Here is a 12,557-nt window from a genome sequence, read left to right on the forward strand (position 1 = left end):
GTTTGCCAACTTTGGTTTTCCTAAAGGCAAATAAATGGTTCTCCACAGACACCCAGTGATTGGCCTTTGAGATGTGAAACAAATCCTTTACATTTGTGGGGGATGGGGTGGGGAAGGAAGCTACAGACTAGTTTGTAACTCTAAAGGGCATTGATTTATGTGCTACGGCTGATGCAAGCTCCCTTCTAGCCAGCTGCCAGCACAACAAGGGGCAGCTCATAGCATGAGAATCTTCAAAGTCTACATAACTAAGCATAGAACTGGAAGGAACTCGGAGGTTCTAATCTTGGCTCTGACACTGACTCAGTGCCCTTAAATCAAGCCACTTAATCCTTCTGCCTTAGCATTCTCATCTGTGAAATATACATAATATCCACGGGGTGGAATGGTGGTGGCAAATAAATATTCACTGCAGTGACTGACTTAGTTAATGTTTGTTTAGAAAAGCACTATATGTGTGTTAAAGTTCAGTAGAAAGCACTCAGCACCTGTCCAGTGGCTGGGGTTAGTAGATCCCAGACTTCCAATTATTTAGACAATTGTCTTTAAGAAAACTACTTTTTTAATATTCGAAACAATGCAGAAATTGTAGCATCAGCAGCTGGACACCAGTTCTGCTGAACCAGTTGGTGGCTAAAAGATTCCCTTTTTACATACAGTGTAAAAGGTTAGACTAACCCTCGCCACAGTGATATGACCAGGTGGACAGGAGTCAGTTACATGGGAGGGGAAAACCCTCCCAAAATGGCTAACACTGGCTCCATCCCGACAGTAACTGTAACACATTTAGCAGAACTGTAAAATGGAATAACTTCAGTAGTTATTCTCCTAGCAGCACTGTAAAGGAGCGTGGAGGGATTTTATGTTTGTTGTTCCTGAAACTTATTCACAAAATTTAAAAATCATCTGAAGATGCATCAGGATTTAGGATAGAAGACTGGGAGTCAGAAAACGTGGCATCTGTTCTTGACTTTACTCTTTGTCTTTGGGCAAGACACCTAACCATGCTGTGCCTCAGATTCATCTATTGGTTAAATAGGAATAATTCTTACCTACCTTTGTAAAGGGCTTCAGTTATACAAGATCAAAATGTTGTTTTATTTCATTAGATATCAATTATGCAAATTTGTGGTGCCTAAACCCTAGGGAAAACTGACAAAAATAACTACCAAGTTCTTATTCTGGAGAGAAGGCTAGAAGAGAAGATTGGATCTGAGCTTTAGGTTAATCTCAGAGAGCCTAAGTCCATTGAAGTCATTGTAAAGCCTCCATTGATGTCAGCAGGGTTAGGATCGGGGCCTTAGTTATTACTTAACAGATGCTATGTTAAGTGTCTGTGTAGAGCAAAATATTGGTATTGTACTCTGTTTCCCTTGTGAATAAACATTAAAAACTACATCTCTGTTGCACTCCGAATGAAAATAAACATCTCAGTACTTACATCGTAAAGATATGGTTAGCTCGGAAACCCACATGACAGCTATGGGGGTGAGAAACATTGGTTGGCTGTGTTTTTGTGCTTCCTAGTAAAGAAGCCATCCTAATGAAGTGGGCATTGAGATGTTTGTTTTCATACTGAGTGCAACGTCATTGTTTCTTTCAACAGTTAGCTGATTCTTCGTGCTGACTCTGAGTAGCCCCTACACCTCAGATTGTAAAGCTCTTTAAAATGACACTGAACAGGTGCATATTCTGATTAATTTAAAAATAGTGAGTGAAATCCAGGCTGTATTGAAGCCAATAGAAAAATGTCCATTAACTTCAGTGGGGCCAGGATTTCACCCCATCATTTGAATTCATCCTTGAATAATTCAGAAAACAGCTTTGTGGACTTTCTTCAAACTTTGCAGCAAAGTTCACCTCTTGACAAAGAACATGCTTTGGAAATTTCTGCCGCAAGGATAATATGTTTTGAAAGTAATAAGCAACTGACAATAGAGAGTTAGAATGGAAATGCCATCTGAACCTTAACTATAGCATTACAGAAGCAATGCTACACAAAGAGAAACAAGTGTAGATGTTCTCTTTTGAAGGATATCTTTCTAGAAAAAATGGAATTGGATATTGCAGCAAACAGAATTTGTCTGCCAGATTACTAGAAAGCTGACTATTATTCTATTATTTTTAAAAAAAACTGTAGTAATAAAAGTAACCAGTCATAAAATAATTTGTAAAAGAACAGGGAAAAAGTCTTTTAAAAATAATTCGCAGCCATTGATCTATCAAGAAAGCAATAAATGCCTATATTGAAAAGTGATTAGTGATTTTTGGGTGTGACTATTAAAAGTGGCTTAATTTTCAGAGATGAGCATTCCAAGGTGTACCAAGCTGATCAACCAAAAACTGAGGGTCCAAAATAACCACTCATTTAAGAAAATGTAGGCCTACAAGTATAGTTAAACTGTGTGTTTTAATGATTTTCTGACATGAAAGAATGCCAGTACAGTGGAACTTTGGTTTCATTCATCTCCTGTAACAGGAACAGTTCAACTATATGGATCAAAAATTACTTTCTAAAAGATATTTGTATCAATGCTGGAGAGTTTTCCGCTCCCTTGCTATGGTTGGTCAATGGGGCTTTTGGTTATAAGGGTCCAATTGAAAGTAATACCTTCGATTTTTCTTTGTTTTCAAAGAATGTCACCTTTGTTTGGTGCCACTGGTAAGCAGTGTTGCAGCATGTGGGAATGCTGATTGGGTAAAAAAGAGCCATGGTAGTCAAGGTGCAGGTCCCATTTGGATAAATAGCTTAGGTTTTTGCATATCTTCAAACTAGAAACAAATATAATCTGCCTGACCTGCAACAGCATTGAAATACCTAGTAGAACTTTCTCCGTTTACCTGCATGATGGAGATTTATGAATGTCAACATGGGCTGCACTGGAAAAGTTCATGATGCCAGGGTTTTTCGCTGATCAGGAGTCTGTATCCATGGACAGGCTGGAACACTATTCCCCCAAATGACACTGTAATAAACGGAGTTACTGTCTCCTCCGTTATTCTGGGGAACCCAGCATACCTAGCATATGGCTTGAAATGGTTTCCATTATGTACAGGGTTTACAGTTTGGTACAAATTGTACCAAATTGTTCCAGCACCCCTGGATAAGAGAGGTGATTGCATGCAATGTACTTATGTACCTGACTGCTTACCAAATGGGGGAGGGGAAAGAGGGTTGACTCACAGTGTGGATTGATGTAAGGAAATGATCGATGTAGCTAACTGTGTATTGAGAAATATTGTTTGCATACTAATTCCTAGTTGTCCCTGATTAGGTTTACCTTTATTATTTGAAATACACATTGTATGATGTGATGTAGTGATAGCAATACACATTCTTGATCAAATAAAAGGCTTTATTTATAAACATTAATCCATTGACAGGCAGGCCAGCTGCCATCACCATACCAGAACAGCATTAACCAAAAAAGTGCAAACAGTGAAACCAGGTACAAGCAGAAACAAACTATTGTTTCATGTTCCCTGACCACCACCCGCTTCTCATTTCCTCTTCTTCCACATTTGCTGCACACTTTGCATGGGGGTGGGGGAAAGAGGTGGTAGAGGCATCCACAGGGGCGGGTGTCAATATGGAGGGCTGTATGGGGGACAGTTGCTCTGCCCAGCTGCTCAAAAGGGCCCAGTTGCACGGGCCACCCAGCCATGGAGTTGCCTGAGCTGTTTCTGGACTGCCACACAAGGTACCACAGAGGGGACTCAGGCCAGGGTGTGGGTGCAGCAGGAGCTCATAGTCTTGCGGCCATTTGTGATAGCAGCCACTCAAGCAGTTCTTTTTTGCTCTGTCATCCTCCCTTTGCACTGTTCCTGTTCCAGGAACTGCAAAGCAAGGATATAAAATGTTACTTTTCCAAATTGAACTTCAGTATATTTTGAGAGGGATGTTTCAGGCCACAGAAGCTCCCGGACACAGCTGGGTTAATCACAATGAAAGAAGTCAGAGACAATGGTAAGTTTAAAAAAAATCAAAGCTGCTTTAAAAAATTTTTTAGAACAGTTTGGATTTGAGGGGGCAGTTGGTGGCCATGCTACAGAAGAATTTTCTATCATTTCAGGCCTTCCACAGTTTGGCGAACATTAACAGTTCTTGTGGACCCATGGCAAAGGGAGATGTTGTTGGTCCCATGCTGCTGGTGGGAAACCAGCAGTGTATGCAACCAAAGTCTTCCATGTATAGTGACTGAGCAGGGCATCTATGAGTGGTGTGGGCTGGTCAGTTACTGAGTTGGCCCTGGAAAATAAGTCCTTCCCCGGTATGTCACTACCTATCTGGAGTTCCTGCTTCAGGAAAAGTTTGCAGCTATCAGTACCTGGGATTGGGTCAGAATTCAAGAAGAAATTAACAGGATGCTCTGTTAGCTTCTGTATGACTTAGCATGTTATGACTGTATGCAAACACACAGATCTCCACAGTCATCCTCCTTACCCCTTTCCTCTCCCCTGGTACTTTTCTGGACAAAATTTCAAATCCCATTTGTACGTGGGATGAATGATTTTTTGTCATCTATGAACTACATGGAACTGAAATGGACTAGATTTGGAAACGGAACACAGTTCCACCTTCCCCTCCCCCCATAGTACACTGTTTTCAGGCATTTCTTTACACTGTTGAGCAGCATACTTACTGGTATGGGAGTGTAAGTTTGTTATATTTAAGAAACACGAATGGCCATAGCAAAAATCAGCACCTTTCCAGTAAAAATTCACTTTCAAGGTGTTTTTACTGTTTGCATTTCCTGGTCACCGTTTTGAACTCCCATGGGGTAGAGCGGAGGAGCTGGGGGGATACCAAGGCACTGGCATGTGATCCACCATTAGCATACACATTGCAAGACAGGGCTTCTAACAACTTTTGCAATGGTTCATAGAATGGAAATCCGTCCCATTCCTTTATTAGTAGACATTAAAATGGAGCCAGAAACGTATCAAACTACGTGGCGGCTTCTGTTCCTTTTGTGTCTACTACCAGTTCTGCAGCAGGCTGTTCCTCAGGTTGGCTCAGTGCTTGGCACAGTGCCCCGCACCCAGTAAAACACCTCATTAAATGGACATGATGTGGGCAAGTTGCCCAAGGTGAAGTTCTGGTCCCTGGTTTTCTGATACTCCGTCTTGAGCCACTTAATCTGCTCCCTGCATTGGTCACTGGACCAGTTAATTTATAACACTGTCAGCTTCTTGACTATTTGCTGATATGTGTGGTCATTGCTGCTGCTCTTATTAAAGTTCACTGTTGTGCTGGCCTCACACCAGAGATTCAATAAAATCTGGCTGTGCTCCTGAAAAAGACTACTTCTGGTCAGTCTCCACTGCAAAGAGAGAAGGTTCTCTGACGATGTGTTTGCAGCTCAGTGGTCAGAAAACAGTGGAAGGGTTAAGTGCTGACTCGCTGAGCTGCTGTACTACAACAAAGGGGCTGCTTCAGTTTCCCTGGAGTCAACTGGCAATTCTTGGTATAGAAAGGACAAAGGAAGTTGACCCATAGGATTGTGGGATACTTCTGGCAGACTCCCAGGACCTGAGTCAGAGGGGGCTGCGTTTACAGTGCAAAGTAATAGGGCTTGAACCTGGACCCTGGCTTGACTCTGGCTCAAACCCTCCACCCCCTCAGGGTCCTAGGACCCTGGTCTGAGCAAGAGATTTGTGTGTGAACAGAATGGGGGTTTGGGCTCAAGCCGGAGTCTGAGCCCAGGGTTGCATTTCAGTGTCTACACTGCAATTAAACACCCACAGCTAGGCCTGTCAGCGGACTCAGGCTTATGGGACTCAGGCTTGTGGGGCTGTTTAATTGCAGTGTAGATATTGGGGCTCAGGCTGGAGCCCGAGCTCTGGGATCCTCTGCCCTCATGGCATTCTAGAGCCCGAGCTGAAGCCTGAGCCTGAACATCTATAGCCCTGTAGCCCGAGCCCTGCGAGACTGAGTCAGCTGACATGAGCCACTTGCAGGTGCTTCACTGCAGTGTAGACATACCTTCACGGGCTTCTGTTTGGTTTGGTTATAATAACATAACAGCATGTTTTTATTCTAACAGTTGTCATTACTCACTTCAGAGATAAGTGGGCATTGCATCTGCATCGCGTGCACCCTGATGGAGGAACTCCGCCAGCCCAAAGCATTAATCACTTCTGCTTCATTTTCTGGGCTGAACACTAGACGAGTGGGTTTATATAATGGAGTCCCTGATAATGTGGCCACAAGTGTTTAATATGCTGAATAACCAAAGTCCAAGGATTTCAAAGGACAGGAGTCAATGAAGTGATTCTCAAGTGTTTCCATAGTTACCCTCCCCTGAAGTACTGAAACTCCCGTTATGAAGCTCTTAACCCAATGTTCAGAACTGACCTGACTGAAAATCCTGGAATATCACAGCTCGTGGTGTGTGGTTGTTTAGGTGACAACTGGAGGATGCTTCCTGTGTCTGAGGTAATAACTTCTCCTGGTTCTAAATACATTTCGATACTGAGCCCCCAGTACTGTGTTAGGACAGAGTTTCTCAACTTAAGGGTCACAAACAGGGGTCACAGCCACGCAGGGTTGCTGGAACAATTTGTATAGTGGGGGTGCTGAAAGCCATTCAACCAAACTGTAAACCCTGTATATGATGGAAACCACTTCAAACCAGGGGGTGCGACAGCACCCCTAGTTCCAACACCTATGCAGCCACCTTGCTCTCCCCCTATTACCAGATGGGTGTGTGTGTGTGTTTGGGGGAGGGGAGATTGGTCCTGGCTAGATGGGAGAGGAGTACTGGATATAGAAAGGGTTGAGAAACGCTGTGCTAAGTGTTTGACATGTAAGGAGATTGATCCCTTCCCGGGTGCCCTTGACACCCTTAAGTATTACTGGAGAGGGTGCGGAAGGGCTGTGCTGCAGCTCTGACCCTGAGAAGGCAGTCTGGCTTAGCTACCATAACTTCAGGGGGCTCCTGAGCAGCCCATGCTGGCACAGCCTTTGGAGAGGGTTCAGCATTCTCTCCTGCACCCCTCGCCAGCCCAGCTAGCTGACTAGTTCAGGGTGAATAGGGCCAGGCCCTTTTTGGGCAGTTAATGCCTATAGGGGCACTAGGAAGGAGCAGGGTTGGCAGCACTCCCAAGCCACATTGTGGCTGGCCCCTGTCTGGGGAGAAGGTGGGGCTGAAGAGTGGCTCATTGCACCATCCCTCACCTTGCCCACTCACATAGTGACCTGCCCACTGTTGCATTATACTAATATGAGCTCTTTCTTCTCTCAACTCCACCTTTCTTAACACCCCTTCTGCATAGGAAGGATTAGGCCCCACTCCCACAACAAGTAACTTTTTATTTTTTGCATTATTCATTTTTAAAGCTCCTGCTCCTCCCTCTGTCCCAAATAAAATGAAGGAATGATTTTTTAAAATGCAGGTCTTCAGCCACGACTAGGATAAATATGGACTTTCTCTGGCAGCTCCTCACCGCCTCCTTGCAGATCAGTGAAAGTGAGTCACGCTCATGTAGGCTGATCAAAGCGCTTGTCCTTTCAGCACCAGCTGTTGGATTTCCTAAATCAGCATTACTGCTGAAGCCCTCCAAGTAATCCAAGTGCAGGCAAGGGGTTACAAACACAGGGAAGCAGCCAGATTGTGCAAGAGATTTGGGAAGGCCTATGACCTTATTTGAGAACACTTTCTCTGCTCGCAATCTTCTTTTTGCATGTCTCTCCTGTACATTTGTGGCTATCCTCTTACAAGGTCGATCCTCCTGCCATTGACGTCAGTAGGAGTTCGCCACCAGTTTTCATAGGAGCAGGAACAGGCTCAGTCGGAAAACGCTTTACTTCTGCCTCACTCTGCCCTGTTTATTCTTAGCGAAATAAAAGACCGCACTCCCTGGGATGTGTTTTTCAAAAGTGCTGAGCACCGTCAACTCCAGTCGAAGTAACTGGGAGCTGCAGGTGCTCGGCATCACTGAAAATCAGGGCCTGTCTGCGTCACATGTATTTCACGTTCTCTGCAATGGCGACAGGATTGGGTAGCAGATAGAGAATTATGTCTTGCAAGAGGCTGAGCACCTTCTGAATGGTACTGAATACCCTTAACTGCTGCTGACTTCACTGGGAACTAAGGATGCTCAGCGTCTCCCAGAGAAACTCATCATCTTGTAGAAATGGAAACTTCGCTTTATTAATATACAGGGAGTTACGCTTGTAAAGAGCCAATGCAAAATGACCTTTTCTGAATCAGTTTGAAAATTCTGCCACGAATTTACAAGGATCTGACGACAAACTATTTATATTAGTGATAAATGCCATGGGGAAATAATTTAGACTTGGTTAATAAAACAGTATTAAAAGCAAGCTGCCAAATTCTGTGTAGTTTATATCCTACATTATACATACTTTGAAAGTTGTGTGGTCTGTCACTAGTACATCCCAACCTGATTGTACCATGTTTATTTTTTCAGTATTGGTCTCTGTGATTCTCAGTATGAGTTTGCAATTTTAGAAAGTTATTCAAAGTCCCACACACAAAGGTTGCTCAGATGTTCCCTGCTCCAAGGCACATTGATTTATGGGGAACCTACAATATGTGCAGTATTTTGTTAACAGTCTGATGCAGAGTTGCGGGGGTTGTGTTTTAAATTATTTGCTAAGTGCTAACAATGTGCTTGGTGCTGTACAAGATGCACAGGTGACAGTGCTGCTAAGCTGTGCAAAGCAAAAGTCAGCGTCCCTGCAATATTTTAGTTAGACTGTGAATGAATTAAATGTTTTTCTGTCTTTTCAGCAATTGGTGTGGGAAATCTCTGCCATTCTTTGTTATCTTTGATTTGCTGATTTGCTTCCCTTTATTCCTGCTGCAGGGAAAGCTGCTTCTCCCCAATCAGTCCGGAAGCATGTCCCCTCGTGCAGTCCTTTATCTGCCCCAACAGAGCCTTTGTACTTGATGGTCATGTGCAGTTGAAGACGGGCCTTCAGACCCAGGAACGGCACCTTTTCCTCTTCACAGACATCCTTGTTGTTGCCAAGTCCAAGTAAGTATCATTCCTAAGGGAATATTCTTGCAGGGCAGCACCCCTCCTCAGTACAGCATCCAGTGAATTTCCCTAATGCTATCTTCAGTAGTGAATCTTCCCTGGATTTCATGAGCGCTTCTTAGTCTGCCAATGGGAGTTGAGCTCCTAATTCCCTTAAGTGCTTTTGTACACTCACAAATCAGTCACTCAATCCAGACTAGAATATGGTAAAGGAATCATAAACTTGTATGTTAATTCAATATGGGAGGGTATTTTAGAAGTGCTGCCTTAAGCTGAGAGTGGGAATGTTGTCTAGTGGATAGAGCGGGAGTTAAGCATCTTGAGTTCCATTCCCAGCTCTGTAGCCAGCTGTCCGAACTTTGACAAGTCATTTAAGCATCTTGGATCTCAGTTCATTCATTTGAGAAATGTGTATAATATCACTACCTACATCACATGGTGTTAAAGATTTAATACGTGTCTGGGAAGTCATTTGATATCCGCAGATGATTAACATTTCTATAGAAAATTTAATATTAAAGTATTACAGTGAGCATTTCTGTCCTCTTTGAATTATCTTCCAAATACTGTTTCTGGTGCAGCAAAATAGAAGGTGGTAGTATTGAGGAGTCTGGGGAGCTGTTCATGTGTAATCAGGCTTGTTGTTGAGCTCAGATTATTCATTCTACCATTCACAATTAAATCAAATTTACAAGATGGATCTAGCATGCTAGCCTCTTTCAGCAATTGTGTTTTAAGGCAAATCTTGAGAGTGCTTTCACTTGTTTATGTGTTAAGGAAAAATATGAAAAACGGTGATGTAGCTTCGTTCTCTGTAAGGCACCATGTACTTCCTTTTAGGAGGGTGGATGGTTTAAACGTGAATCTTGTGCTTGTTGCAATACAGCTTTCCCCTCAAATGGCTATTTCAGAGGCTGCTGGGAAGAGCCAATATAAATCCATGTTTTCCATAGACATCTGAGCCATGTCTGTCTGAATCACATATAGTAAACATAAAACCCCTAGTTGAATTCCTTCACTTTGTGGTATGACAATGAGGCCTGGTCTACACTAGGCTTTTATGTCGAATTTAGCGCCGTTACATCGAATTAACCCTGCACCCGTCCACACCACGAAGCTATTTAGTTCGACATAGAGCTCTCTTAAATTCGACTTCTGTACTCCTCCCCAACGAGAGGAGTAGCGCTAAATTCGAAATGGCCATATCGAATTAGGCTAGGTGTGGATGGAAATCGACGGTAATAGCTCCGGGAGCTATCCCAAAGTGCACCACTCTGTTGACGCTCTGGACAGCAGTCCGAGCTCGGCTGCTCTGACCAGCCACACAGGAAAAGCCCCGGGAAAATTTGAATTCCTTTTCCTGTCTGGGCAGTTTGAATCTCAGTTCCTGTTTGGACATCGTGGCGAGCTCAGCAGCACTGGCAACGATGCAGAGCTCTCCAGCAGAGATGGCCGTGCAATCTAATAGAAGGAGGGCCCCAGCATGGACTGATAGGGAAGTCTTGGATCTTACCGCTGTGTGGGGCGATGAGTCCGTGCTTTCAGAGCTGCGCTCCAAAAGACGGAATGCAAAGATCTACGAGAAGATCTCTAAAGCCATGGCAGAGAGAGGATACAGCCGGGATGCAACGCAGTGCCGCGTGAAAATCAAGGAGCTGAGACAAGGCTACCAAAAAACCAAAGAGGCAAACGGACGCTCCGGATCCCATCCCCACACATCCCGTTTCTACGAGGCACTGCATTCCATCCTTGGTGCGTCCGCCACCACTACCCCACCACTGACCGTGGACTCTGAGGATGGGATATTGTCCGCGGCAGGTTCCTCGTCGGACATGTTAGCGGACGGGGAAGATGAAGAAGGAGATGAGGAGGACGAGGCAGTCGACAGCGCTGGCACCGCTGATTTCCCCGACAGCCAGGATCTCTTCATCACCCTTACCGAGATCCCCTACCAACCGTCCCCATCCCTTACCCCGGAGACAGAATCAGGGGAAGGATCAAGCAGTAAGTGCTTTAAATATCTAAACATTTATTTTTACAAGAACTGAAATATTTATAATATTAACAATGGCTTTTTCCTAAAGTGCTTAAACATGTAAACAATAATCTGCAAAAAAACTGGAATATTTACAATAGTAAGAAAGGGTTTTTCATGATTTGTCTGCCTTAGGCTCTTCACAATTTAGTCCCAAGTATTAAAATTTTTTTTTACAATGTCCGGTAAGTCATGATTCTGCTGCCCAAGACGCTCTACTCTTTAGTCCCAGTGCACCTACGCGAAAATCCGGTCAATATGGCCGGGGATAGAGGCGAAATCCTCATAGGAGAACTCCTCGTAGGTCTCATGAAGGTACATTTCCACCCTGTTCATCAGGTTCCTGGGTAGGGCGATCTTATTGGGCCCTCCGTGGTAGGACACGTTTCCGCGCCACGACACCATCAGGTACTCTGGTATCATTGCCCTGCAGAGCATGGCGGCAAACGGCCCTGGTTTCTGAAAGCTTTCTCGAAGCATCCTTTCCCTCTGGGACTCCGAGATCCTCAGCAGGGTGATGTCGCTCATGACGCCCTGCTTTGAATTAGGGAGGGGAATGTTAGTATTGGGACTGCTTTACAGCCACGCGGTGGAGGGAGAGGGGCAGCATACAGGGATCTTTCCCTGGGACAGCCGCGAGGGGGTGGGACAGGGGCATAGTTCATGCTGTCCTGATTGCTGGCAGCAGAGACTGGCATTGCTTTCAATGTGAAAGGAGGCCAGTGCTACTAGTACAGTGTTAAGCAGCCAGAAGTCTACGGCTTACCATGATTGCACGCTACAGAAGTTCAGGTGTCCTGCCATGCTTCTCAGATAACTGCAAGACCACTGCAAGACCCCAGGCACTGAAGGCGAGGGCCGAAAATTCGACCTTGTCCTGAGTGCGCATGTGAGAGGTGCAGTGCATGGTCTTGTTCACAGAGAAAGACTAGGTTCTTTGTACACAACTTCATTTATCTGTCTCAGGAATTCACTCCATTTTTCCCATACACACAGACACATCTGCGACTGTCTCCCAACCCAGCCTGTCAGCACACTCCCAGAGGCTAGCGCAGATTAGGAGGAGGAAGAAGAAGACGCGGGAGGACATGTTCTCAGAACTAATGAGCTGCTCCCGAGCCCAGGCAGCCCAGCAGACACAGTGGAGGGAGAACTTGTCACAAATGCACCGAGCAGTCATGGAACGGGAGGAGAGGTGGCGTCAGGAGGACCAGCAGGCTACTGAAAAGCTGCTTGGACTAATGAGGGAGCAAACGGACACGCTCCGGCGCCTTGTGGATGTTCTGCAAGACCGGAGGCAGGAGGACAGAGCCCCGCTGCAGTCTATCTCTAACCGCCCTCCCCCGCCACCAAGTCCCACACCCCCCTCACCCAAAGTACAAAGAAGGAGGGGCGGCAAGGGCCGTTAAAACTTTCAGTCAACCCCTGCAGACTGCTCTAGCACTAGAAGGCTCTCATTCCCCAAAATTTCAAAAGTCCTTTCCTACACACCTCACAGAAGCCCCCGTGCAAG

General features: G+C 44.9%; 1 protein-coding gene across 1 annotated transcript in view; it reads left to right on the plus strand.

Annotated features, from left to right (window-relative positions):
* ARHGAP20 (Rho GTPase activating protein 20) overlaps positions 1–12,557 on the plus strand; it is a 104,373-nt gene that overhangs the window by 45,257 nt on the left and 46,559 nt on the right. The window contains exon 3 of the mRNA XM_065423358.1: positions 8,836–9,006. Coding sequence (XP_065279430.1) covers positions 8,836–9,006 — 171 coding nt within the window. The remainder of the gene's footprint in view (positions 1–8,835; positions 9,007–12,557) is intronic.

The sequence above is a fragment of the Emys orbicularis genome, chromosome 1 (assembly GCF_028017835.1).
Source record: "Emys orbicularis isolate rEmyOrb1 chromosome 1, rEmyOrb1.hap1, whole genome shotgun sequence".
NCBI classification, from domain to species: Eukaryota; Metazoa; Chordata; order Testudines; family Emydidae; genus Emys; species Emys orbicularis.